The following is a 26,289-nucleotide window of genomic DNA, read 5'->3' on the forward strand; positions in this document are numbered from 1 at the left end:
TAAGGTAAAGCGAAGAAATTTTTATTCGATAGTAAAAAAAAGCATAGCAGGACAAGTCCTGACGTACAATTCAAAGAATTTTCATTGACTAAACAAAAACTAGACCTAGAACGGACTATAAGTGAATTGGAAAAACCATTTCCAAAAATCAGATAAAAAATTTTGAAAAAAAATGAAAATCAATGTCAAAATGCCGCATAAAAACAAAAAAAAAACCACGAGCGAAAGAGAAATTTGTTCCAAACAAAAAAACCAAGTCTAGAATGAGCTATGAGTGGATTGGGAAAACCATTTAGAAAAAATCCAATCCAAAAAAAATCGAAAACACACGGCAGATTGCCGGAAAATAGCCGCCGTTGATTCCCATAACTCTATTGGGATTGAAAGAAAAGAAAATATCAACAAAAATTGATATTTGTACAAAAACAATTTTAATTGCGATTTATTTTGACGTCATTTTGTAGTTGAACATATTCCTGTCTCTCAGTGAGAGGCTACAGAGTCTAGTATCAATACCAATAAGCATTATAGATAGTAACCAAAACTTATGAGAACAAAGTTCAAGTACCGGGCATCTAAAAATGGGCTTTATGGGTTTATCCCGTTTCTATTTCTGACTTTGATTTTTTTTAATACTAACTCTCTTCATTTTGAATTGCTCTGCTGAGCAGCTGCTGTTTAAAAGGAATTTGAGCAGAATGACAGAAGAGTGAAACTAGCCTAGAGAAGTCAAAAAGATTTCACGCAAAATGTCGAAAAAGCAGCAAAATGAGTAAAGCGAAACAAAAAATTCGACGAAAAAAATAGGAGCGCTATAATAGCCGGCTGAGAAGATGAGGGCGGCTATTAAAAAAAAACAGTTAACATCAAAATGAAATTGCCGCATTTGAACAAAAAACAACTAGCGAGAATGCGAATTTTTGCTCAAACACCGTTCTCACTACTTTAAAATTAGAGCGAAAAAATTTCACACCCCAAAACCACTCACTTTTTTTTGCTCCACTTCCTGTTTCGGCGTGACCAAAATCACTACTCGGATTTGACTTCAAAAATCATGAAAATGTGTGAACGATCTTAAAAAAAAGACAGCGCCCCAATACAATTCAAATTCTTTGAATTGTAAAAAATAGGAGCGCTATAATAGCCGAGTGAGAAGCGGTTATTAAACACTTACACACCTGATACACTGACTTTAAACTGTTTGTCAAACCCAAGAATCTGACACTGGTCGCCCTTCTTCAGAGTGCCCCGTTTCAACATGCCCGCAATGACAGTTCCTCTGCCTGTGATTGCGTATACTGACTCAATTGGAAGAAGAGTGGGCTTGTCCAGATCTCTTTCTGGCGACTCAATGTAGCTATCCAATTCATTCATTAGCTGTTCAATGGATTCTTTTCCCAATTTTTCGTCCTTATCCTAAAATGAAATTTAGATGCATCACGAAACATTTCACAATCCCAAATATATTGCCAATAGCAGATTTCGGCAACTAAAGCCGGATAACTTTAAGGACAGAATGGGTTTCTGTTAGACAAAAAAAAATGTCGCTTAAGTACGAAGCAAAGTTTCTAGTTGAAGGAATCAACGTTGACAAATTTTACAAACATAGCTGGCAGATTGCCAGAAAATAGCCGCAATAGCTTCGCAGCTCCGCAGTCTAAAAAAAACGTTAAGAGACAGACCAAAAAAATTACTCTTCATTAAAGGATGAGATGTCATTTTGAAAAAGAACCTGTATAAATTATTGCTGCCTCTATTAGTTACTCTCAAATAGCCTACATTTAGAGTGACACACATTCACCTGACCTAATCTCTTTGAATTAAAGTAAAGGAAAGCCAATTTTAGCAATTTTAGAGTGAGGAAATCAGTTTTGAGAGTGAGGTAATTCACGCGTGACTAAAAACTTAATCACGCGAGTGAACACCAAGAGTGAAAAATGACGTCACACACGCACTTCAGTTGAAATTGCATGAACGAATGAACAAAAAGCAGTTTTGAAGTGGTTGTGACGTCATATGGTCGTAACAAAAATTGCGACGACGAAAAAAAAAATCATAGCAGGACAAGTCCTGACGTACAATTCAAAGAATTTTCATTGACTAAACAGAAAACTAGACCAAGAACGGACTATGACTACTCTACTTTAAATTTAGAGCGAAAAAATTTCACGCCGCAAAACCGCTTTTCCGCTCCACTTCCTGTTTCGGCGTGACCAAAATCACTACTCCAATTTGACTTCAAAAATCATGAAAATGTGTGAACAGATCTTAAAAAAACATAGCCGGAAGAATTCCGGAAACGACTTGGAGAAATTTGCCCATAATTATGACTAAACAACTAGAAAAGCTCTTGTGAAGCCTAAACCTCCACAAACGCCAAAAAAATAAGGAAGAATAGAAACGGCATTCATAAACAAAATGAACAAAAAAAATTAGAAAAACTTAATGAGTTTTTTTTTAATATTACAAGGAGACATAAAGCCGGATAAAGTTCTTTTGCAATTAGAGCAATGAAAAGCTCGCAAAGCAATGGGCAACTCATATTAGGTGAAGAAACTTGTCTAAGATAAAAAAAGAAAAACTGCAAAAAAAAAAAGAAAAATGGTTTAAAATTTCTCAATTTTTCTGTCATTTTCTTTAGCAAAAAATGTTTTATACCAACAAAACTTTAATCAATTGGTATCTGACAATTCCTTATGTAACAAGCTTATAGTCAAATCCCACTTAAAGCAGTAAAACAAAAAACAGGCAAAAAAACTGATCAAAAACTAAGCAAAACTGATCAAAAACCTCCAAATTAGCATTTAACTCAAATTAACTACTTGAAACCTTCCATTCTTATCAAAACAAGCCTAAAACCAATACAATATGAAAATCAAATCTTATAACCACCAAAAGTTGCAAAAAACTGCTTTTAAAAGCCGCACGTGAACAAAAAATTTCGCTCGCTTAGAGAAAATTTTTTCACACATCAATTTCTCGCTCTCTCAAAAACAGCGGTATGAACAAAAACCACTCTCTTTTCGCTCCGCTCTTCACTTTTGTTCAGCACCAAAATCACTCCAAATTTTTTCACGCGTTTCATTTCCCGCTTCAAAAATAACTCCAATAAAATTGATTTAAAAAGGACTTCTCCAATACTCCTCTTCGAGTCGTAAAAAGACAGCGCCCCAATACAATTCAAATTCTTTGAATTATAAAAAACCAAGAGAAGGCCAATAATAGCCCCAGCTATCGCTGTGCGGCTATTAATAATTACAATCCTTACGAAGCACGCACATGTAAAGCATGTAGAGCAGATCCTTTAATAATTGGCGTATTGTCGCCATCAAATCCAAACTCAGTCAAAACTTCTCTCAACTCCATTTCGACCAGCTCCAACATCTCTTCGTCATCAACGGCATCACACTTATTGATATAGACCACCAGTCGCTTAATACCCGTTTGCTTGGCAAGCAAAAGATGCTCTCGTGTCTGTGGCATAGTCCCGTCAGTTGCAGCAACTACCAAAATGGCACCTTCCATTTGAGACGCTCCTGTGATCATGTTCTGAACAAAACAGATGAACAAATTATTGAAAACTTTGTCATCAATTTGTTTACAGAAGTGGGCTATAAAGGCTCATTAGGCGCCATGGAAGTCGCATCCTTCGAAAAGGGATGTATCCGTGGTGCCTTTAAATCGTGATGCATCTTATCTGCCTATCATAACCGAACAAATTATCACAAAAATTTATTAAAATGGGGGTTTATTTCCTGTCTAAAATTATGTGGTGGTTTTTACCCGTGAGGGTTTATTTCCCAGACCTCTCAGGAGAGATCAAGCACTTCTCGGATGTTTTAACTTCTGATTTTTAATGAGGTCTTATCAAAAATTTTATTTTGAGGCCTTTTGAAAACTAAAGAATGAAACGCATTCATTTTGATAATTTTACACAAAAAACTCACACCAAAATATCTGGGTCTTCTATTCTCAGTTTCAAACAGCTATCTGGAATCTCAGTCGAAACCTCATTAATGATCAATGCTAATATTCGTTACAATTTCAGGATTTGAAAAATGTAGTTACATTGACTTTCTCACACAATCACAACATTGCAACATTTTAAGTTCAATCAACGTAGATTTTCAAGCCAAGCTATCTCTAAAATAACTTACCAATTAATTTTTTTCAGAACAGATTAACTTTCATTTTTAAAGTGCTTCAGCTAATTGACGAATGAAAAAATCATTTCATGTGGAAATAGCAGGCCAAATCCATGTACAGGTGTGGCATAAATTTCACGGAAAAGACAAAAAATTTCCTCTTAAGAGTTCCTACCTTGATGTAGTCCAGATGACCAGGACAGTCCGTGTGCGCGTAATGTCTTTTATCTGTCTCGTACTCAACATGTGCGGTGTTGATGGTGATTCCTCTCTTTCTCTCTTCAGGTGCCTTGTCTATCTCGTCGTATTTCTTAGCCTGTGCTTGTCCTTTCTCTGATAAGTCTTAGCAAAAACAAGAATTAAACAGCACAATTGAGATTTAGATGCGTAGAATTTTACAATAAATGAACTTATAAGAAGTTATTCAATGATTAACACTTTTCAGAAAAAAAAGGTATTAATATATTTTTTTAGCGTTTTTTGCATAACTGGCAGTTTAGAGATTACGGCTAAAAATTGCTCGCTATGATACAAATATGATCTAGTTTTTGACAAATAGTTAGATTTTTTAAATATGCCGATAAAATATTTCGATATTTACTTTTGGCTCAACATGATTTTTTTTCACCTTTGTCTGATGAAAATCAAGCTCAAATCAACACTAACATTTAGTTATTGCAGCAGTCAAGGTGGTTTTGCCATGATCAACGTGTCCTATTGTTCCAACATTCAGATGCTCTTTTGTTCTCTGGTAGGCAGGTTTTCCCGCAGCTAGAAAACAATTCCAATCTACATTTGCATTCGATTCTCCACAGTATGTTATATGGCTCTCAACTAACTAAAAATTATTTATTTAGTATTAATTAATTGTTAGAACGTGAAAAAGAGTGGCCCTCACATAAATCATGAGTCATTAGCAGAGGAGACCTCAAAAATTCATAATTGAGTCAAACTTTTGCTTTCTTTACCCCAATGCTCGCTTCGTTCTGAATTAGCCTCCCCAATTCCATGACATAATTGCTTTTAAGGCATCTAATAGGAAGCATACTCCATGAAGGTTATAAAGGAATTGTGTTAAAGGAATCAAAACTGCAAGGCGTCTCCACTTTTTGTTCAGTACGTGAACAAGAAATCTGGCTTCAATTTCAGCGCACTGTAATAGATGAATGCTTATGAGCGCTGTCTGTATTCTTTATGACTCGATACTTGTTGCTGGTGTACACAACACGATCCCCGTTAAGTGCCAAATCAGGTCGGTTTTAGAGGACGGCAGTTATCGGTAGGGGTAGTTTGATAATCGGCAAAGGCAGCACACTACCATCATGGAATAAGCCACTGTTGTCAGATAATTTTACACAACCAGCTATTGCGCGGAAGGCTTTATTTTGTTGAGCTTATAATTAGTTCCTGTCAGTATTGCAGAAAAACATTGTTGGCTCATTAAGAACTGCATCACCATTCACCTGTATTAAGAACTGCATCACCATTCACGTGTTTAAAGAAACATACCCACCAGATTGCCGGAAAATAGCCACCATTGATTCCCACAACCCCGATTGATAAGAAAGATAAGAAAATGAGAAAAAAGAGGATACAGAGATTGGCATCCAAAACAAAAGAACATTAGAGTGGTTACTAAGACCAATTAAAACAAAGTTCGATCACGCGGAATCTTAAATTGGGCTTTAAGGAATTATCTCCATTCTATTTTTGATTTCGTTTTCCGTTCATTTAAGATTACTCTGCTGAGTAAGTGATTTCTAAAATCACAATCAGCAGCATTAAAAGCGCGAAACTAGCCCAGAGAATTACAAAAGATTTCACGCAAAATGTTGAACAAGCTGTGAACTAAAGGCAAAGCGAAAGTTTGTTTGTCTAAGTATAAAACAGCAGTACAGACCTACAACTAAATTCATTGAGCTTTCCATTGAACGAAATTTCATTGACTAAGCAAAGCAACTATTCCTAGAAAATGATAGGAAAGAGTTCGGAAACGATTTGGAGAAAAAAACTATTAAAACTCGAAAAAATAGATAAAATTAAAGTCAAATTTCCATTTGTGGACAAAAACCAGCAGCGCAAAAACAAATTGTTGTCCAAACGCTGTTTTATCAATCAACTTCAAGATAAGAGTAGAATTGGAGTAGAAAAATTTTAACGCCGCAAAAATTTTATTTCAAATATTTTATTTCAAAAATCAAGAAAAAGAGTGCACAGATCTTCAGCAAACATCACCGGAAGACTCCCGAATTGTCTCAAGGTGGAACAGAACTCAGGTCCAATTCACCCTATAATAAAACTAATTAAGCCAGTACATCATTACACCATTCAGTTTGAAGCATCGAGCCGAAGAAAAATAGAAGGGAAAAGCAAAACCTGGTTAACATTTTCCTAAAACTTTTTCACAAGTTGCACCTCTAACGCAATTACTTGCAACAGACTGTGTGGCGGAGTTACTTTCCGGTCTAAAATGAACCCCAATTAATAAAAGAAACGATTAACTACATTTCTTGAACACCGAGGAAACGAAAAGGCAGAAAAAATAAAAACAAGTACAAAAAAATGATAAAATTGGCCATGTCCCAACAGATTTTCTGAGTAACTAATCATCAAAGTTGTCTGATCACTGACCACTCAACAGACAAAGATACAATATGAAAATAAAAAAGGAAAAACGTGAAAAAATCTATTTCAGGTCGCTTGCGTAACATTCAAATGCGTCACACTTCAACAACCACACTCCATGGAATAGTTGTATATAGTAGAAGTAGCAGTAAAAGACTCAACTCCTTGTTAGGGAAGAACATCGTATTAAACGCTCAAAAAAAATTGACAATTTTGGCAGGATGCTGACAGGTCTGTAATTTGTCACATCGGAAGTTGACCCCGAGTTCCGAAGCGGAGCAACAATTGACGTTTTCCATTGGGAAGGCCAGTGCATATCAATGGTGACAATTGTTGAGCACATTCTTTGAGTGCAAAAAACGGATTTGAGTCGATGCCCATTGATGAATCGTCGTTCCGTTTAACAAATTGAATACAACGTCAGTTGTGAAGTAGAAATCTTCCACGTGGATGCTACCATCCACTTGGAGTTCTGGTGAAACTAATGAACTGGCTTTGCAAAACCGAGCTGAAAACTTATTAAAAAGTTGAGCTTTCTCAAATCTGCAGCCAGCTTTGGTGCTGTCAAAAAACATTAAGGAAAGACACATGGAATTTGATTGCAGTGACCGCAGAAATTGATAACAATGCTTCGTATTTTTTTAAATTGAGCTGTTCTACCAAGGAGAATCTGTCTAGTTCAATAGAACAATCAATATCTTCGTTCAGTTTTACCCTCTGGAAGTCTAATTCTTTGGAGAACATTTTGATAGTTCTCTGATAATTGTCTCACGTTTGTTCAATAGATGCATTGTATGAGAAAAAAGGCACATCGATTCGTCTTTTTCGCTGAAGATTTTGACAGAGCCAAATAAAAGTAGTCAGAGCTAGAGTAATAGTAGTCAAGGTGAAGGGACGGATCAGAAGACAAAACAAAAATTGTGTCAAATCTGTGTTGAAATTGAGTGCATTGAAACACGATTTAGCATAAACCATTGCAGAAGTGCTGCGACTATGTAATGCCACTTAAAAGCAAACAGCTTTGTGGTCAATAAAAGAGGCATCTAAAACCACTTAGGAGAGAGTATAATATACTGTGGACAAAACCAGATCTAAAATGTTGCCGCGTCTGTGTGTTGGCTTGTTAACGATCGAACGAAATTGTCGTTCAACTGTGGCTTCTAGCAGTTAAGCTTGTCCAATCTATTCCCCGAAAATGGAAGTCAGCAAGAAAATAGTATGGATAATTTGACATACCTCTAGAGTATGCAAAAGAAGAAAAACGATTGCTGTATTGACTAAAACAATTTGCAACTGATGATAATTCAATCAAATACCGCGAGGAAGCGGAAGGTATGTAACATTTACGAAGAATGATATAATTCCTTCACAGATAACGGCACAGCAGCAACAAAGAGAATAAACTTCAATCGTTGAGTCTCAGGCTTCTAAACCACAGTTAGAACCAGACGCAATCATGTTCTCCAACTTCCCAATCACTACGTGATATTATTTGACAACAGCAAACTAAAAAAAATTCAAAATTATTTAATTCTCTCAAGAGCCAGGTTTCAGTAAGGAAGACAAAATTTGCATCCGAGGTCAAAGCTAATTTTAAAATATCGTGAGGTCTCATGGCTTCCGGCTGATTGGCAATTAAGAAACAAAAAGCTTAGACTTCCCAGTCATGAAGCTACCTCCATGACAGGAACAATATCACCCTTATAGTACAATTTAAGGTTTTCAATGCTGAAATCACATCTCTTTTTACCTTCCCTATGAATCATGTCGTACCGTTTTTCAAGAATTTTCTTTTCGATTTCACGTTCGGACGAGGAAAGAAATTTCTTGAGATAAACCGGATCCTTGTAGTGCTGCAATTTGAAACTTCGAGAAGAACATCTAGATAAGAAGTGGGGGCTAACAAGAATTTTAAAAGTTGTCTACATTTACGATGTTCACCACTCTGTGACATTGATTTGCCCAGCCGCCTAAAAGAGACATTAATAGCGTCGGCTTTAAGTCCAATGTTATTCAAAATACCAACTATTTCTGTGAAGTCATTATCAATCCGACCGTTAATTGAATCTCTACTTTCGGGTACATTAGTATTAAAAAGTTTCAGACTGTGATCTTTTACTCGATGAAAGTTGACAATGCTTTGGTGAACGTTTATGCAGAAGCCGAGGTACAGCTACAAAATCAGGTTCCATTTCAACAACTTCTTCAATGGCCTTGGATATTGCATTTTTGAGCAGATTAAATTTTATTGTCGAATGATTCAAGAACAGAGGTCAATTTAGCATCAGTGGTAAAAATATTGCTGCTTATGCATATATCGCGAAGCCAAACACAATTTCTGGACGCACCAAGCCATTTTACTTCGTCCAATTTCAGAGAAACACAAACTCCGTGGTACCAGTTGCCACACTTCTCGCAAATGGCTGAGATATCATTTTTCACTGGCTTCTTGCAGGTAGGACATTTCGGGTTACTTGTCCTTGTCATAGCATTCAATAAAATGAAACAATTTATGAAACTGGGGAGAGGGACAAACATGAGGGAACACATGATCGAACACAGCAGGTAAACTTAAAGTACATAAGATTAAAAATAATGCTAAAAAACTCACGTACAGACGTCCGGTCCTGTACAATTTTTTTAAGATCAAATGCAGTACCGCTCCTTAAAATTAAATTATCTGAATTTGCACTTAAGAAATTACCAGACCGTATAATGAATATAATAATTAACAGAGCTGGCAGATTGCCAGAAAATAGCCTCAATAGCTTCGTAGATCTGCACTCCCCAAAAAAACAGCAAAAAAGACAGACCAAAAAAAGTTCTCTTTTCATTGAAGGCTGATATGTAATATTTTGATTAAAAATCTGTATAAGTTTTTGCTGCCTCTATTAGCTGCTCTCAAATAACCATCATTTAGAGTGACACATACCCATTTGACCTTATCTCTTTGAATTAAATTAAATAAAAGTCAATTTCAAAGTGAGTAAGTCATTTTTGAGAGTGAGGTAAGTCAAATGTGCCAAAAATTTAATCACGCGAATGAACAAAAAAACTCGCTCCTCTAAGAGCGAAAAATGACGTCACGCACGCAATTCAGTTGAAATTGCATGAATGAATGAACAAAAAGATTTGATGTGGTTGTGACGTCATATGGTCGTAACAAAAATCGCGACGACGAAATAAAAAGAAACCAAGAGAAGGCCAATAATAGCCTCAGCTATCGCTGTGCGGCTATTAATAAATGAAAATGTTTATGAAAGACTGTTCATGTAATCTACATTTATCATTGAGTTATATGTTAATTATTCACTGTTTGCTCCAAGGGCAGCTATATTTTAAATTTTGTAAGATCTTTTGGAAAACTTTTCTTATGCATCGTAGAAATTCAAATTCAATTATCAAAAGTACTCGTTCACTGAATAAAAAAAATAACAACAATAAAGGGCCGTGTACACCATCCGGCATCGATGGATGTAGGTCGAAAAATAGGGCATGATGAGTAGCACTTAGTAGCCGGATGCTGCACTCCAAGCTGTTCCCCTCCAGACAGTGTAAAGACGGCCCAGTCACTCGTTCACTGATCAATTTTTTGGGTATTTTCCATTAGAGCCCCCTCCCCCAGTTAAGCGGTCATATAACTTAGCGGTTATAGCATGATAAATATACCATAATGGGGGCTATAATGAGATGGACCTGATTTTTTCATCTCAGGACAGTGAATGACCTGCTGATGTAAATCCATGCCGGATCTTTTCCGTTTGTGCCCCCCCCCCCAGCTTAGTGGGCGCATATTATTTGCACTCCCCAGACGCACGTGCCATATTTTTACTTAATGATGTACTATGTAATGGCACGTGCTCTGTAACTGGGGGGCGCATAACGTACTGGGGGGGGACACAAACGGAAAAGATCCTACATACCTTTGGGAGCAGCTGCTGCCATAGAACGAGAAGGCAGAGCGCAGTATCCGCATAGCTGAGACAATCCACTTCGATAAAGAATTCTTGCAGGTACCACCATAGTGAAAACAATTTCAATCTCAAATAGAAACTATTCCAAATATTTATAGCAAATTACAAAAATAATTGTTAACCACATGGTAGAAACGTAACATACGTGGTAGAAACATTTTTTACTTAAGTGCATCTGATGTGCAAAGAATAGCCTAAACTTCACCTATACAAATTATTGTATCTTTTCTGTTTGTGCCCCCCCCCTTTACTGAATGCATATTTGCACCCCCCACCCCGACGCACGTGCCATATTTCAACAGTGCCATAGTGCGGGAGGAGAGACTAGATTCATAATATATTAGCTTATATAGAAATTCAATTCTTTTGACGCAGCTCTAAAAGAGTTATAGTGTCTTGTCTATAAAATTATATACGATACAGTGATTTTTATGTTAATATTTCTCATGACGCAGCTTTAAACGAGCTATGGTGCCTTGTCTTTAAAATTATATACGATGCAGTGATGTCTAATAGTGGGGGATCACTACTCATCCATTGTATTGTCCTACGCGACTTAAGAGCAAACCCCCTTTACAGAACAATGATTTACCATGTAATGGCACGTGCTCTGTAACGGGGGGATCTTTTCCGTTTGTGCCCCCCCAAGCTTTAGCAAGAAAAAAAGGTAAATTAAGAAAGCCCCTCCCCAACACCGGGTGAATTTTGGCTGGTCCGGGGCCCTCCCAGCACTACGTCTTCATAAAGCATTTCGTATTGTTTAAATATTTCAATAAAATGATAATATATAGAAACATCAGCTCAGTAGGTTAAACAAAAACAGACCGCATTAGCTTTCCGTAGCTGTGCACCGTTACAACATAAGAGAAATGTGATTCAAGGGACTGTACATAGGATTTTTAATGCGACCAGTGACTGGCAATCCTTTGATTTAGCTCTTAAGAAAAATCAAGAGATCTGTACTGAAAATCAATACCCAACGGAGTGGTCCTCCAGTATTGTTAAGGAGACGTTGGATAAAATAGTCACGAAGGAAAAGGTCACAGCAAAACCACCCCAAAATAAACAACTGTAATATCCGTGCACTGTCTACGGTTACGGTTTTGGTTGGATGTTATTCTTAAGCACTTTAAACCTCGGAGTTACTGAGCAAAATTTTCCAAGTTTCAGACTTGATTTTAATAGAGCAGATGTAAATGTACAATCAGTTTAATACAAAGTTAGAACTATTGCTTGTAAATATTTGAAGTTTTGTGAAGATGAGAAATGTAAAGCAATTAAAGAGAGGCAGCTCGATTGTGTAAGGTTTACTTTTGAATATTTTCTTTGGTTTCAGTCCTATCAATGGTTAATTAATCTTAGGTTATTTTTACCCGTTTTCGTTAATCTCTATGGGATTTTCTCATAGTTATTTTCTACCGCACGGGTCCCTGTTAGTTAAACTAACAGATAACAGGTTTACCTGCTTGACGAATCCCGTCATGAACAAACGTTCCTTGACGTGTCCCGTCAAGATGAAATTTCATGATGATTCCCATCATTATTTATGATGCTTTCTCTATATTGTTAAAATCCGGTTTACTAATAGTAACCATCTCTTTTTGTTCTTCTATTGGTTTGTGAAAATTTCGAATAATGCGTTTAATATGTAATTTATGAGCATGTCATACATTGTGGTTCACTATACTGCCTCCCTCTTAGAAAATGCGAGTGTTCCACTCACTCACACAGCAAGAGTTTCAAATGTCCACTTCGAGTTCATATATTCTTGTGCTTTTTCAATCCCGTACTTGTCATAAATATTACGGGCCTCCTCGTCTTCCATAATTTTCTTTGCTTGGAGAATGATTTTGAAAATGTCCTCACGACCACCCTTGTCCGGATGACAGAGCATTGCCAACGTTTTGTATTGTTTCTGGATAAAACTGGTTGTGGCCCCCTGTGGCAGGAATAGAAGTTCATAAAGGTTTGGAGGTTGACTGAACAGGCTCTGCGCGTTGATCGCCTCCAGCCTCCTCTGTATGACCTTCTTTGAGGTTTGCGCTGTTTTTACTCTACCCCTTAGCTTTCTATTGTCTATCTCGGCATTCTCCAACTCCCGGGCTAAGCACTCCCGCTCGTCCACCAGAGCGATACATTCCCTTGTTTTTGTTTCGGCTACATTTGTAACCTCCTCCAACTCTTTCTTCAATGTTTCCACCTGCCTCCTGCAGGACTCCATTGATTCCCAGCGTATTGAAGTTGCCGTTTGGTCTCCAGCAATTGATCACCTAATCTTTGACTTTCAACTTTTAACTGCCGGAGCACCTCTTCAAGCCAAGCCCCGGCTGTTCCCCGCATTTCGCTGTTGTCAATCTTCTTTTGTTGTTCCTCGATTCTGTGTTGCATCTCACTTAACTCCCCAACGCTAATTGCGGCTCTATCCAATATATTGGGTGGTTGCAGCTGCGTCAGTGGCACCACGTACCTTTTGTTTGAGGTTACTCCAACAAATCCGATACACTTGGTGCCTGACTATCGACCTGACCTCGAACACTCGGGTAGATAGTAGCAATAATCACTGACTTTTGGTTCTGCTATTCCTACAAATCATACACGTAAATTAGTCTAATGTATCAATCTCAATTTCTGCTATATCTGGTAGAGATTTTGCCTTTTTTGCTTTTATAACTACGATGTTTGTTTCACCATCACCCCGTTCAACTGTCCTTTTTCTTGTCGATTTTTGTTCCTTTGTTCGTTGTTTTAGATGATGAAAATAACCTAGTTCCCCCATTGGGTTGATGGGTTGCAGTAAAATTACAGGATTGGTGCCACTGCGTAGCATATCGATTGAAAGCAACACGCGTACCAAACAAAATATGATTTTAGATCCAATAAAAATAGTCATCAAACTGATGGTTATTTCTCTGGCCACATGCCAGATTTGTTTCCCTTCATTACCCAAGTATTCAAAAATCAGCAATTCATGCCACTGATTATTGTACTTTAAGTCAGTGTTGAAACACTCTGGAGTCTCATGCTCATATAGACCTCCTTGTCCCAGGAAAACTTCTCTTCCTGTTATCGTCTTTCTCGAATGCCTTAACCTTTGAACCCTTTTGCTAAGTTCCAGGTCCTTGTCATTGAAAAGCCCTTCCATTGGCGCCGAAATTGACCAATTAACGTTAATTCTATAATTAGGCATATCATTGAGTTTTTCAATTAATTGTATCCTTCGCCCATATGTTATCCATGACCCATTCTGCAATTCAAGAGCGTTCGGGTACATGGGGTTGCAATTAATCGGTGTGAAATTTCTATAGAATACTCTAGAAATGGGATCCATGTATCTAATTACTTCTGAGGTATTGTCAGAAAACACCCTAACTGGTACTTCTTCCGCACAAAACTGATTTTCGACAACATGTACGATTACTTTAGCGCACCTATGGACATAAAGTATTCCTCCCGCTCTTTCTGCGTGTGTACCCAGAGCGTTTTGTTGACTTAAGAAAAATTGGTGTGAATTTCCGTTAATTGATGTCGTTAGAATCATAGCTCTGTGCAGTTTTTCTATGTGACAATTTAATAACTCTATTTGTTTCAGGTTTTCAAACATGCCTCGAAAATCCCACACAAAAAGTTGATCGAGTTTTATGTCCCTGAGATCTGTCTCAGATATATCTGTTTTTGAAAAATTTTGTTCCGTGGCCGTCAACTTTTCCGCTGTGTAAAATAAATTTCTGTGGTTTGTTTCAAAAAGCAGAAAAATGTCTATATATTTTGTCTTGTTCTTCAACCGGACAACTAAATTTCTTTTTCTGTCTAATTTGCTCGTCAAGCACTTTTTGTTTCCAGCGCGGACTATTTTTGTTGTTATCGAGTCTGAAAATTTAACGATCGTTAAGATGGTTGGTATTTTGTCTTGGTCAAACAGATATTGTACTGAATCTATTTCAAATGTGTCTCCTTGATATAACAAGGTCTGCTCCTGCTTCAAAGGGTCTTTAAAATATAACCATGTTCCTTCATTTGCTTCCCTAGTTTCAATGAACAAAGTCCCCATGAAAATTTCAGCATTTATCATGATGTTACCTTCTGTGTTTCACCTTTTGGATTGATCCAATCCATGGGGTACACATAATTCACTCCTTTCTCATCTCCGCTTTTCATGAAAGTTTTTGATATCTTCTGAACAGATTCAGCGTCGGTTCGGTCAACATTCATCTCGTTGAAGACGTCTTTGGGAGCATTGAATTCAAAATCACCAAGACCCGGTAACCGCGTTTTGTGTCCCTGTCATAGATTTTGACATACTGACTCTTTTATTGGGTAAAACGCTGGAATTAGTTGTGATTTTTCGTTTAAGTAAGTTGCGTCGTCATACCAACTACTTTTTTCAGCACAGTTACCGTATATGCAGCCCTGTACATGCAGTAGTTTAGTTTACTCATGCTGCTTTTGGCGTAGATCAGTCCTCCTTTGTTTACCTGCTCCTCATTTATATGTGACGTTTCACATTTTGTCGGTTCCGTCATTGCAAATTTTTGCGTCTGTAGAATGTTCTCAAATCACACCCCACAATCTCCAAGGATTGTGAAAAACCTAATATGCTAACCAACTGAAGAAGTTTCCAGTTCAGCTGCACGATCCAATGTGGGTTCCACGCCCTCTGCATTTTGTCGTATCACCATTTAAGAAAATACATCATTATCAAATTTTTCATCTGCATCGTTATACTTGAATAAAAAATAGTCTTTCAGTTTCCGTGGTCTTGTTATTCCCGACGCATTTCTTGTTTGATACCGTCGTTCGGCGACATTTTGCGAAGTAGAAGCCGTGCTCCTATTTGGAAATTCTTTGCCTTCACTCCTTTCGGATGTTGACACCAGACTATCCCGCTTCTGCTGTGTGGCTACTTTGGGCGCAGGTATCTTTGTGCTTCTGCTCTTATTGTTGAGGTTAGTATTTATTGATTCTCTTGTACTCCCACACATAGGTGTTTGAAACGATTCGTTTTTGACTGTCTCATTGTGAGTTTCAGTATTAGGATTAATTTGACTAATGTTTCCTTCAATTTGAACTTCTCTTCTTTCTGTGTCATTCAATTTTGGGGTCACCACTTCAATTTCCACAAAATCATTGTCCTCCGTAAGGTCGTTTTGTGTTATTCTCGGTTCAATCTTTCCCTTCTTAGGTTCTTTTTTATCAGTGGTAGCTTTTCTACTGTTAAAACGTTTGAGTCGATCGTAGTGGACCTTTTGTTGTTTTTTTTGTTTTCACATCCTCAATAACAAAGTTCAGATCGTTTATTATTTCACGTATTACCTGCGGTCCGCTGTAAAAGGATTTAAATTACTTTGTCTGGCCATTTTTTATTGTGGAGTTGAACACCATTACTAAATCACCTACTTCATATTGTGGTCGAAATGTGCTACGGTCATAGCAGGTTTTTTGTCTTTCTTGCTCCACATCCATGCTTTCCCGTACCAGCTCATGGCACGTTTGTAGTTCGTCTTTCAAGCAACCAACGTAATCACTCAAAGTTGGGTAGATTTTGGTTTGTATTGTTTGATACATGCAATCAATCGGCAGCGCGCATGATCGTCCAAAAAGGAGTTAAAAGGGACTGTACTTCGTAACAGAGTGAATTGATGATCTGTACGCCGTCATTACTAGCGGAATGTAGTTGCTCCAGGTGTTGTGATGCTCACCCACATATTTTGCAGGACTCTGTTCGATTGTGCGATTGGTGCGCTCTATTCGCGTTTCCTTGAGGGTGATAAGCTGTTGTTGACGTCCTCTTAATTCCCAGCTCTTTACACATGTTCTTGAAAAGATTCGACATAAAATTACTGCCCTTGTCGCTATGAAGATTTACCGGACAACCAAACCTTGAAACCCATACGTTTACAAAGGCCTTAGCTACCGTTGAAGCTTCTTGGTTGCTCATGGGAATTGCTTCAAACCATTTTATAAACTGAATCCAATTAACAGAATGTATTTGTTTCCGCTGGACTCGGGTAAAGGTCCCATAATGTCTAAGGCAACTTGCTAGAACGGATGACTTGGTTTCCACGTTGTCAGGCTTTGTATGTGTTTCTGGTGTGGAGATTTCTTTTGACAGCATTCTTCGCAAGAACTTACCCACTCGTGGACATATTTTTTCATCCCGGGCCAGTAGAATCGTTCTCGAACCCGATCAAATGTCTGGGCATTACCAAAGTGTCCGCAATGTTCATGAAGGAAAGGTAGAATTTCTTTTAAAAGTGATCTCTGGATGACTATTTGTGTTAAATTATTAAATTCGTCAATACGTTTCTGTCTCTTGATTAGATCATTTTCAATCCGTAAGTTTCTGAAATCAGTCCAAAGTTTCCACAGTGCCCTAGAGGCTCCTGCCATGTGTTTTCTTTGAGGGCGGTTCCTGTACTCAATCCAGTTTCTCAATATGATGAGGTCGGCTGCATTTTTCTGATGTTCAACTAGTTGTTCAACAGATTTCCCTAGTCCAATGGACCAGATATTTTTTTCTTCCGTGTTTATTTGGTTCACTTGATCGCAGTCTTTGACTTGGTCTTCAGTCTGTGGAACTGTCGACAGACAATCCGCGTGAAGGATCTTTTTTCCCGCTTCGTGTTTGATTTCAAAGTCAAACTGTCCGAGCTTTTCTATCCATTGGGCCAATAATCCGTCTGGTTCCTTAAAACTATATAACCACGTGAGGGCCCTATGGTCAGTAACAATTAAAAATTTTTGTCCCAGAAGATAATTTCTGAAGTGCTGCGTAAAATGAACTATTGCAAAAAGTTCTCGTTTTGTCGCAGAATAGTTTCGTTGACTTTTGCTGAGCGTTTTGCTTGCGTAAGCAATAACTCTTTCACCCCATTGTTGTCTTTGGGAAATAATTGCGCCAATGCCAAACAAAGAGGCGTCGGTGGTTAACGTATAGGGATCCGTGTCATTCGGATAACTCAAAATTGGTGCTTTCTGTAAAGCTTGTTTTAGTTGTTCAACTGCTGATTCACATTCATTGCTCCAAGTAGAGCGTTCTTTTTTGTTTAATAGCTTATAAAGCGGCTCTGCTATTTCTCCGAAATCTTGTATGAGTCTTCTGTAAAAGCCTACTAGTCCTAATATAGCTCTCAATTCTTTTATTGTTCGTGGGCTTTTCATTTTACTGACTGCCGCTACTTTCTCCGGATCCACTTCTACGCCTTTATTTGATACAATGTGTCCCAGGAAATGATTTTTTTCTGAAAAAAGCTGCATTTTGAGCCTTTTATTTTCAATCCAGCGTCTTTAAGTTGCCCAAGTACAAGATCTAGGCGGTTGAGATGCTCCTCAAAGGATCTACCGAAGATGATTATGTCATCCAGGTACACTAAAGCCACCTCGTAGGAGAGTCCCGACATGATCAATTCCATTAAATTTTGGAAAGCTCCTGGCGCTGACGCCAAACCCATGGGTAGTCTCTTCCATTTGTAGAGTCCCATTGGAGTTACAAAAGCTGCCACGTTCTGTGACTCTTCATCGAGTGCCATTTGAAAATATCCCGATGTCAAATCGATATCGGAAAAGTAACAATTTCCGTCTAGAGAATCGATAACGTCATTTATTCTTGGTAGCGGCCAATTGGTTTTCTCGATTTGTTTATTCAAACCTCTGTAATCTACAACTAGTCTGTAGCTACCATCTTTCTTCTTCGCCAATATTGATGGTGCTGCCCAATACGAATTTTTTTTGCATCCTCTAGATCTTCGACAATTTTTTTCACTGCTTTTCTTTTATCAAAGCTCAAACTGCAATAACTTCTTCTCAACGGCTGTGCATCTTTGTTGAGTTTAATCTGGTGTTTAATTTTGTCACAATATCCTAAATCATTTGAGTTTCGTGAGAAGACTTGTTGATGTCTCGTGAACAATTCCTGTACTTTCTCCTTTTGCTGGTCATTTAGTTTAGAACCTTCCAAGTTTGCGTGTTTTCCAATTTGAAAAGTATCCAATGTTTTTGGCTTATTTTGATTTGTGAAAATTCCATTCACAACTAAGTTCTGTTTGTTTTAAAAGTAAGTTCCCACTTTAGGGCTTTTATACACGGTTATTGGTGCGTCCGTTAGATTTAACACTTTTATCAAACTCCAACCATCTTCCATTGATATGATACAGGCGGCTAAAAGCAAACCAGACTTTAATTCAAAATCTTCAATTGCTTCCACTAATCCTTCCACTCCCGGAATTTCTTCTCCGTTTTCATCAGCTAATCTTATTTTCATTAGATTTTCGTTTTTACTCTGTATATAAGTGTTTTGTCCCGCAATTGCAAAAACTTGAACACCTTGCGTTTTCTCTGTGGTGAGCGGTATTGAAATTTTAAAGTGACTGCTATATAGTTTCTCTTCGTGTAAGTTCAATACACATTCATTGGTTTTTAGAAAATCAATTCCCAGCAGAAATTCTATGCCTTCGTCTGCAGTTATCACAAACTCTTGTTCAACCTCCGGTAGTCTTGGTGGCAACTGTACCAAAAGCGTTACTCTGCCTATTATTTTGACAGCTGAGTTATTGGCTGTTAACACTCGTTTTGTGTATGTTTGTACAATTCCCGGTATTCCCAGTTTTTCGTATGTGGACCAGCTCAAAAGCGATATACTACTATCACTGTCTATTAATCCAAAGCATCTGTTCCCGTGAGGTATGATTTCTGCGTTTAGACATTTAATTGTGTTTGTCGAACAATTTCTAATGGCATTGCAGTTCTCGGTGGTTTTCTTTTTAAAAGGGCAGTTTGTTTTCAAGTGTTGGGAACTTCCACATAGGAAACAATTTCGACAATTCCCCGAAATGTGTCCTTCTTGTCCACAGGCTCTGCACTTGAAACTCTGCCTGTCGTTCCTCCTAGACGGTTCCTCTCTTCCAAAAGATCTGTCTCGGTGACTAGGTCCTGGCGTTGGAAATCGCCGCCGATCGTTAAACCCACGATCTTGTTGCTGTCCTCTGTCACGTCTGTCGTCACCCCACCGTCCCCGGGAACCGCTTCGCTCCCTAGATTGATTTCGACGGTTTTCTCGCTGTTTGTCATCTACTGACAATTGGTTCACAAGCTTGGTGACGGCCTCCACTAAATCATTTGTTTCATCTCGTCTAATTACCGCAACTTTTGGTGTTTGCTCTTCCTCCTCTATTCTTGTTACAGCTTCCAGATGCAATGCTTTTTCCAAAACTGTTTCAATTTTCATATCCTTGTCGCCGGTTTGCTTTCTGAGATCTAACCTCACCTGACTATAGTTGATTCCTTCTAGAAATCCTCTCAGAACGAGATGGTCTCTAATGTCTTGCAATTCCGTTGGGCAAGCTTTCAAAGGCAACTGCTTTAAATCTCCCGGAAAGTCTGTCAGTTTTTCTCCTGGTTGCTGTACGTGGCGAGCTAGCCGTCCCCAGAAAACGACCGATTTTTCGCTGTAGTGTTCTCGAAAAGCTTTAACGCATTCATCATAATTTTCTCGTGTAGCTTGCGGTAGAGTGCGATAGAGCTCTATGGCAGATTTTTGTAGCCTAAGTGCAAAGTATTGCGGCCGTTCATCATTTTTGCGAGCCGGATCTCCTTCAGTTCTTCTCCACTTTTGTAGTTCCACTAATAGCTCAAAATGCGTCACGTAACTTTCCAAGTCGTTTGAACCGGTAAATGCTTCCGGTAATAGCACTCTAGAGGTTGAGCCCATTGCCATTTTATTGTTCCCCTACTTGTATCGTGCCCTTTTAAAACTTTGTTAAGTTGTAGAAATTAATAGTTTCTACAAAATAATTATCAAGTAGATTGTCACTGGAAAGTGTTTTCTGTTTTTATCTTTTAATTTCTATAGCACTCTCTTTATTTTAATGTTTAAAAAACTTTTTTTATAAAAATCTAACGCTTATTTCAATACGGTATTTCTTTTTTTTTACTTATTTATTTACTTTTCTTTATTTTTAAGGAAGTTTTAATTTACAGTCTTATAGACGACTGTCCCACCTAATTTCTCTTTTTTTATTTTAAAATGATTCTGTCTCAACTTCGATTTTCTTTTTTTTTATTGATGTTTTTAATATATTTTTCTATTTACGGCAAGGATGATATTAGGTGATTTACTTTTCTTTTACTTATTCTGCTTATTGTTACCTGATCAACTTTTTTGGCTTTATTTTCTCTTTTTTTTAATGGTAGTTTCAGAAAAGGTCAATATATAACCTTCAGCAACTGTTTCAATTGATTTGACAACGCGACTATCTCGCACTGTTTTTTCCGATGGTTATGCCGCTCGTTTTCTAATATTCAATTTGGTAACTAAGGTCAAAAGAAAAAAATATTTCCTAGACTAATAAGAATTACGCAGTGGCGATCAGTTTCAAATACGAACGACAAAAACAAGAAAGAACTCTTTATTTCTACTCACTTGGTATGATGCGGTCTTTCTTTACAGAGAAGTTTCTTTCTCCTTCAACGAGTAAAAGATAGCACCAAGCGAGTAATTTCTAACTTGTTTTCCTGCGACTGATGTCCTGTGACTGGTGTCCTCCGCTGTGGCTTCTGCAATTGATTCCCACAAAAATTGGTGGAAATTGGTGGTAATTGAAGATTTGTTATCCCAAATCTTTGTGTTTGTTTCGAGAATAATTCGATTCTCGTATTTTTTGGTCTTAAAGTGCTTTTTATTTGCGTCTCCCTACCGACAAATTTGATAAAGATTTTAAAATGTTAACTTTCCTTTAAATCTGTGTCGCCAGTGTAATATCCGTGCGCTGTCTACGGTTACGGTTTGGGTTGGATGTTATTCTTAAGCACTTTTAACCTCGGAGTTACTGAGGAAAATTTTCCAAGTTTCAGACTTGATTTTAATAGAGCAGATGTAAATGTACAATCAGTTTAATACAAAGTTAGAATTATTGCTTGTAAATATTTGAAGTATTGTGAAAATGAGAAATGTAAAGCAATTAAAGAGAGGCAGCTCGATTGTGTAAGGTTTAGTTTGAGTATGTTCTTTGGTTTCAGTCCTATCAATGGTTAATTAATCTGAGGTTATTTTTACCCATTTTCGTTAATCTCTATGGGATTTTCTCATAGTTATTTTCTACCGCACGGGTCCCTGTTAGTTAAACTAACAGATAACAGGTTTACCTGCTTGACGAATCCCGTCATGAACAAACCTTCCTTGACGTGTCTCGTCAAGATGAAATTCCATGATGATCCCCATCATTATTTATGATGCTTTCCCTATTTTGTTAAAATCCGGTTTACTATTAGTAACCATCTCTTTTTGTTCTTTTTGTTCATCTCTTTTTCAGGGAAGTTTTAATTTACAGTCTTATAGACGACTGTCCCACCTAATTTCTCTTTTTTTATTTTAATATGATTCTGTCTCAACTTCGATTTTCTTTTTTTATTGATGTTTTTAATATATTTTTCTATTTACGGCAAGGATGATATTAGGTGCTTTAGTTTTCTTTTACTTATTCTGCTTATTGTTACCTGATCAACTTTTTTCGCTTTATTTTCTTTTTTTAATGGTAGTTTCAGAAAAAGTCAAAATATAACTTTCAGCAACTGTTTCAATTGATTTAACAACGCGACTATCTCGCACTTTTTTTCCGATGGTTATGCCGCTCGTTTTCTAAAAGTCAATTTAGTAACTAAGGTCAAAAGAAAATATATTTCCTAGACCAATGAGAATTACGCAGTGGCCATCAGTCTCAAATACAAACGACAAAAACAAGAAAGAACTCTTTATTTCTACTCACTTGGTATGATGCGGTCTTTCCTTACAGGGAAGTTTCTGTCTCCACCAACGAGTAAAAGATAGCACCACGCGAGTAATTTCTCACTTGTTTTCCTGCGACTGATGTTCTGTGACTGATGTCCTCCGCTGTGGCTTCTGCAATTGATTCCACAAAAATTGGTGCAAATTGGTGGTATTGAAGATTTGTTATCCCAATTCTTTGTGTTTGTTTCGAGAATAATTCGATTCTCGTATTTTTTGGGTTTAAAGTGCTTTTTATTTGCGTCTCCCTACCGACAAATTTGTTAAAGATTTCAAAATGTTAACTTTCCTTTAAACCTCTGTCGCCAGTGTAATATCCGTGCACTGTCTACAGTTACGGTTTGGGTTGGATGTTATTCTTAAGCACTTTAAACCTCGGAGTTACTGAGCAAAATTTTCCAAGTTTCAGACTTGATTTTAATAGAGCAGATGTAAATGTACAATCAGTTTAATACAAAGTTAGAACTATTGCTTGTAAATATTTGAAGTTTTGTGAAGATGAGAAATGTAAAGCAATTAAAGAGAGGCAGCTCGATTGTGTAAGGTTTACTTTTGAATATTTTCTTTGGTTTCAGTCCTATCAATGGTTAATTAATCTTAGGTTATTTTTACCCATTTTCGTTAATCTCTATGGGGTTTTCTCATAGTTATTTTCTAACGCACGGGTCCCTGTTAGTTAAACTAACAGATAACAGGTTTACCTGCTTGACGAATCCCGTCATGAGCAATAGTTCCTTAACGTGTCCCGTCAAGATGAAATTCCATGATGATTCCCATCCTTATTTATGATGCTTTCTCTATATTGTTAAAATCCGGTTTACTATTAGTAACCATCTCTTTTTGTTCTTCTATTTGTTTGTGAAAATTTCGATTTATGCGTTTAATATGTAATTTATGAGCATGTCTTACATTATGGTTCACTATACAACATCTGAAAAAAGTTAAAAGTCCTTACAATAGGGAGCCTAAACCTAGGTTTTTTGTTCATTACAGAGGAAATATCACGCAAAATTTTGCAAGTAGACTGACAAAATTGTGTGATATTCAAATCATTTTCACAACACGAAAGCTAAGAACTTGCTTGCCCACCCTGAAATCAGCTTTTGATAAAAATCTGAAATCCCATGTGGTATATAAAGTTACATGTAATGGATGCAGTTCCATCTATGTTGGCCAAACCAGCCGACATGTTACCACTAGAATTTCAGAGCATCAAAAGAAGGATTACCCTGTCGGACAACTTTGTTGAATGTTGTGGTACAAGGCATAACGTAAAATGGGAGATTCTTGATGCATGTCGCCTGGTTGAAAAACTAATGACGATAGAAGCGACCTACATCAAAAAGCTGAAACCGCAATTAAATACGCGCCTTGAGTATGGGAGGCGGGGATTGCCATTGAAGTACTAGTTCAAATGCAAAAGTTTGACTTTTGAAATTCAAAAATTATTCTGGTACAAGTTAATTCGAAGTTTTGTCAACCACAAAATGTAAAAAATAAAAACAGATAGAAATGAAAGTAAAACTCCCTTTTCAGGAATAGAAAGCATTTTACCCGGGATTTTCATAAAATCCGGAATAAAAAATGAGGTAATTTTAGTGTAATAAGTGTAAATAAATTGTTATAAATGTGATTTTAACTGTAAATAATTTCGAAAATTCGATGTTATTTTTAACTTATTTCTTAGAATTATAGTCAAAGAGAAGTTTTTATACTTTGTAAATGACTTCACTTAATTTTTCAAACCTGACGATGAACGCAATGTTCGCAAAGGTTCCTTTTAGTTAATCAAATTAAGTTTTAATTGACAATTACTTCTCTGCAGACCGCATTAGATAACAAAGAGCTAATGACAATTGAAATTAAACAGTTAATTGCTGAGAAATATCGTTACTTCACTGACTACAAAGTGACAAAAAGTGCTGAATCAGTTATGTCATTTAATAAGTATCGCAACCTTGTAAATCGAAAGTTAACAGAAGCACAAAATCAATTTTCAGAGGATCTTATTGAAATTCATTAAGAAAAAAAATTGAAAGAAAAACAACAGTCCAAACATCACTGAAATTGATGAAAATGGTAAAACAAAACGGAAGACAAAAACTCAATATGCAACGCTTTTAACAGAGTTTTCAGCAAAATGAGCATCTACAGAAGGCAAATTGTTTCACTGAACGTCGAAAGAAAGCGGAAATTTCAAGAGTATAACTTCAGACCGTTTACTTTGAGGGAAATCTATAAAGTTATTGACAATCAAGACAACAAAGCACCAGGGCCCGGATACATCAATGCTTGAGCATTGAAATCCAGAAATTAGACTATTGGGACACAACTTCAGATTATATTTAACGATTGTGTTCAAGAGAAAGTTTTTCCAACAATTCTTAAGGATCACACCAATTTTCAAAAACGGAGATGTTTCTTTTTTAACTAATTATTGTCCAATTTCTGTTAACCAACTTTCGCAAAAGATTTCGACAGACTTTTACTTAATCAGTTAAGAGAATATTTTGAAAATTTTGCACTCTTGAACAAAAAATAATTCGGTTTCCAATCCAAAGAGTCGTCTACTTATGATGTTTTTTACTTTTTAGAAATTTTAGAATATATGAAGGATAACAACGTTACAGGTGCTGTGTTCTTAGACCTTGTAAAAGCTTTCGACTCAATTTCTCATGAGATATTTCTCAAGAAAGCTGAAAATGTCAATCTCTCTCAAACAGCAATTTTACTTCTCAAATTTTTTCTTGCAAATCGAACACAAGGCGTAAAACTTGATACTGACTTATGAGATAAAATAAATATTAGTCAGGTGTGTTCCACAAGGAACTGTGTTAGGACCTCTTATTTTTCTGTTATATGTCAACGAATTTTCTGAAAAACGGAAAAGTGAAAATGATTTTGTTCATTTGCGGATGACACTAGCATTATATGCAAATTTGAACGTAAAAAAATATTCAATAAAAATTTGAAAAAATATTAGAACAAACAGACAAACACCTGACAGAGAACCAACTCTTTTTAATGCCGGTAAAACAGAGATGTTATTCTTTTAAAAAATAATATTAATTCGCATCCAGAGTTTTATTTTAAAGAAGTTATCAAACCAGCTCAAGCATGTCGTTATCTGGGAGTACAAATTGATTCAAACCTAACCTAATCACATGAACTCAGTTTTAAGCAAAATGGCTAATGCAATTTGTTCTTTGTATCTTGTAAGAATTCCAATTCTTTTGAAAGTAAGAATTGATGTTTTCAAGTCAGTTGTACTCTCTCATCTTTCCTTCGTTTCCTTCAGTGGAGTATTCCTTCAAATTCTTGCAGCGATAAACCGCATAAACGGGCAAATTAACTGGGGAATCAAAATTCGACCACTACATTGATCTTGTCATTAAACATCGTACCCAGCCAGCCCAATTTGCCATCTCAAAAGTTAGCTTAAGGCAGCTGCAAACAGATATAAGACACTGGGAAAAATCCGGAAATTTTAAAATGTTTATTTTTCGCCATAACGCTAGACAGAAAGAGAGAAAAACATCAAATTTTTATTAAAAAAAGAAAACAAAAAAGAAGTGGAGTAACAAATCTTTAATTTTAAAAAGCGTTCAAAAAAGGAACAAATTGTCCTCTTCAATATAAACTTTAAACTGTAAAACTTTTTTTAAAAATATTTTAACCAAGTTTTTGCTCGATCAACACAAGAAAGTACCCGTTAATAGACAAACAGGAGCCTTCAAATCCTATTTACGTATGAGAACGAACAGCCAGA

At 36.8% G+C, this 26,289-nt stretch overlaps 2 protein-coding genes across 5 annotated transcripts in view; one reads left to right on the forward strand and one right to left on the reverse strand.

The window, feature by feature from the left end:
- The window catches only part of LOC142349646 (zinc finger FYVE domain-containing protein 1-like), a 482,388-nt gene that overhangs the window by 264,028 nt on the left and 192,071 nt on the right, over nt 1–26,289 (forward strand). The gene's annotated exons all lie outside the window — the stretch shown is intronic.
- The window catches only part of LOC142349649 (elongation factor Tu-like), a 317,975-nt gene that overhangs the window by 1,798 nt on the left and 289,888 nt on the right, over nt 1–26,289 (reverse strand). Inside the window, exons 1-6 of one of the 2 annotated variants that reach the window (XM_075401367.1) lie at nt 24,459–24,469; nt 10,694–10,813; nt 4,812–4,916; nt 4,321–4,487; nt 3,280–3,549; nt 1,179–1,416 (exon numbers count right to left, since the gene is read on the reverse strand). In XM_075401367.1, the coding sequence (XP_075257482.1) occupies nt 1,179–1,416; nt 3,280–3,549; nt 4,321–4,487; nt 4,812–4,916; nt 10,694–10,793 (880 nt within the window). In that variant the 5' untranslated portion in view covers nt 10,794–10,813; nt 24,459–24,469. Of the gene's footprint in view, nt 1–1,178; nt 1,417–3,279; nt 3,550–4,320; nt 4,488–4,811; nt 4,917–10,693; nt 10,814–24,458; nt 24,470–26,289 lie in introns of those variants that run through there. The other variant, XM_075401366.1, reaches the window with a different exon arrangement.

Source organism: Convolutriloba macropyga, chromosome 11 (assembly GCF_964194025.1).
Source record: "Convolutriloba macropyga chromosome 11, txConMacr16.3, whole genome shotgun sequence".
In the NCBI taxonomy this organism is placed as follows: Eukaryota; Metazoa; Xenacoelomorpha; order Acoela; family Convolutidae; genus Convolutriloba; species Convolutriloba macropyga.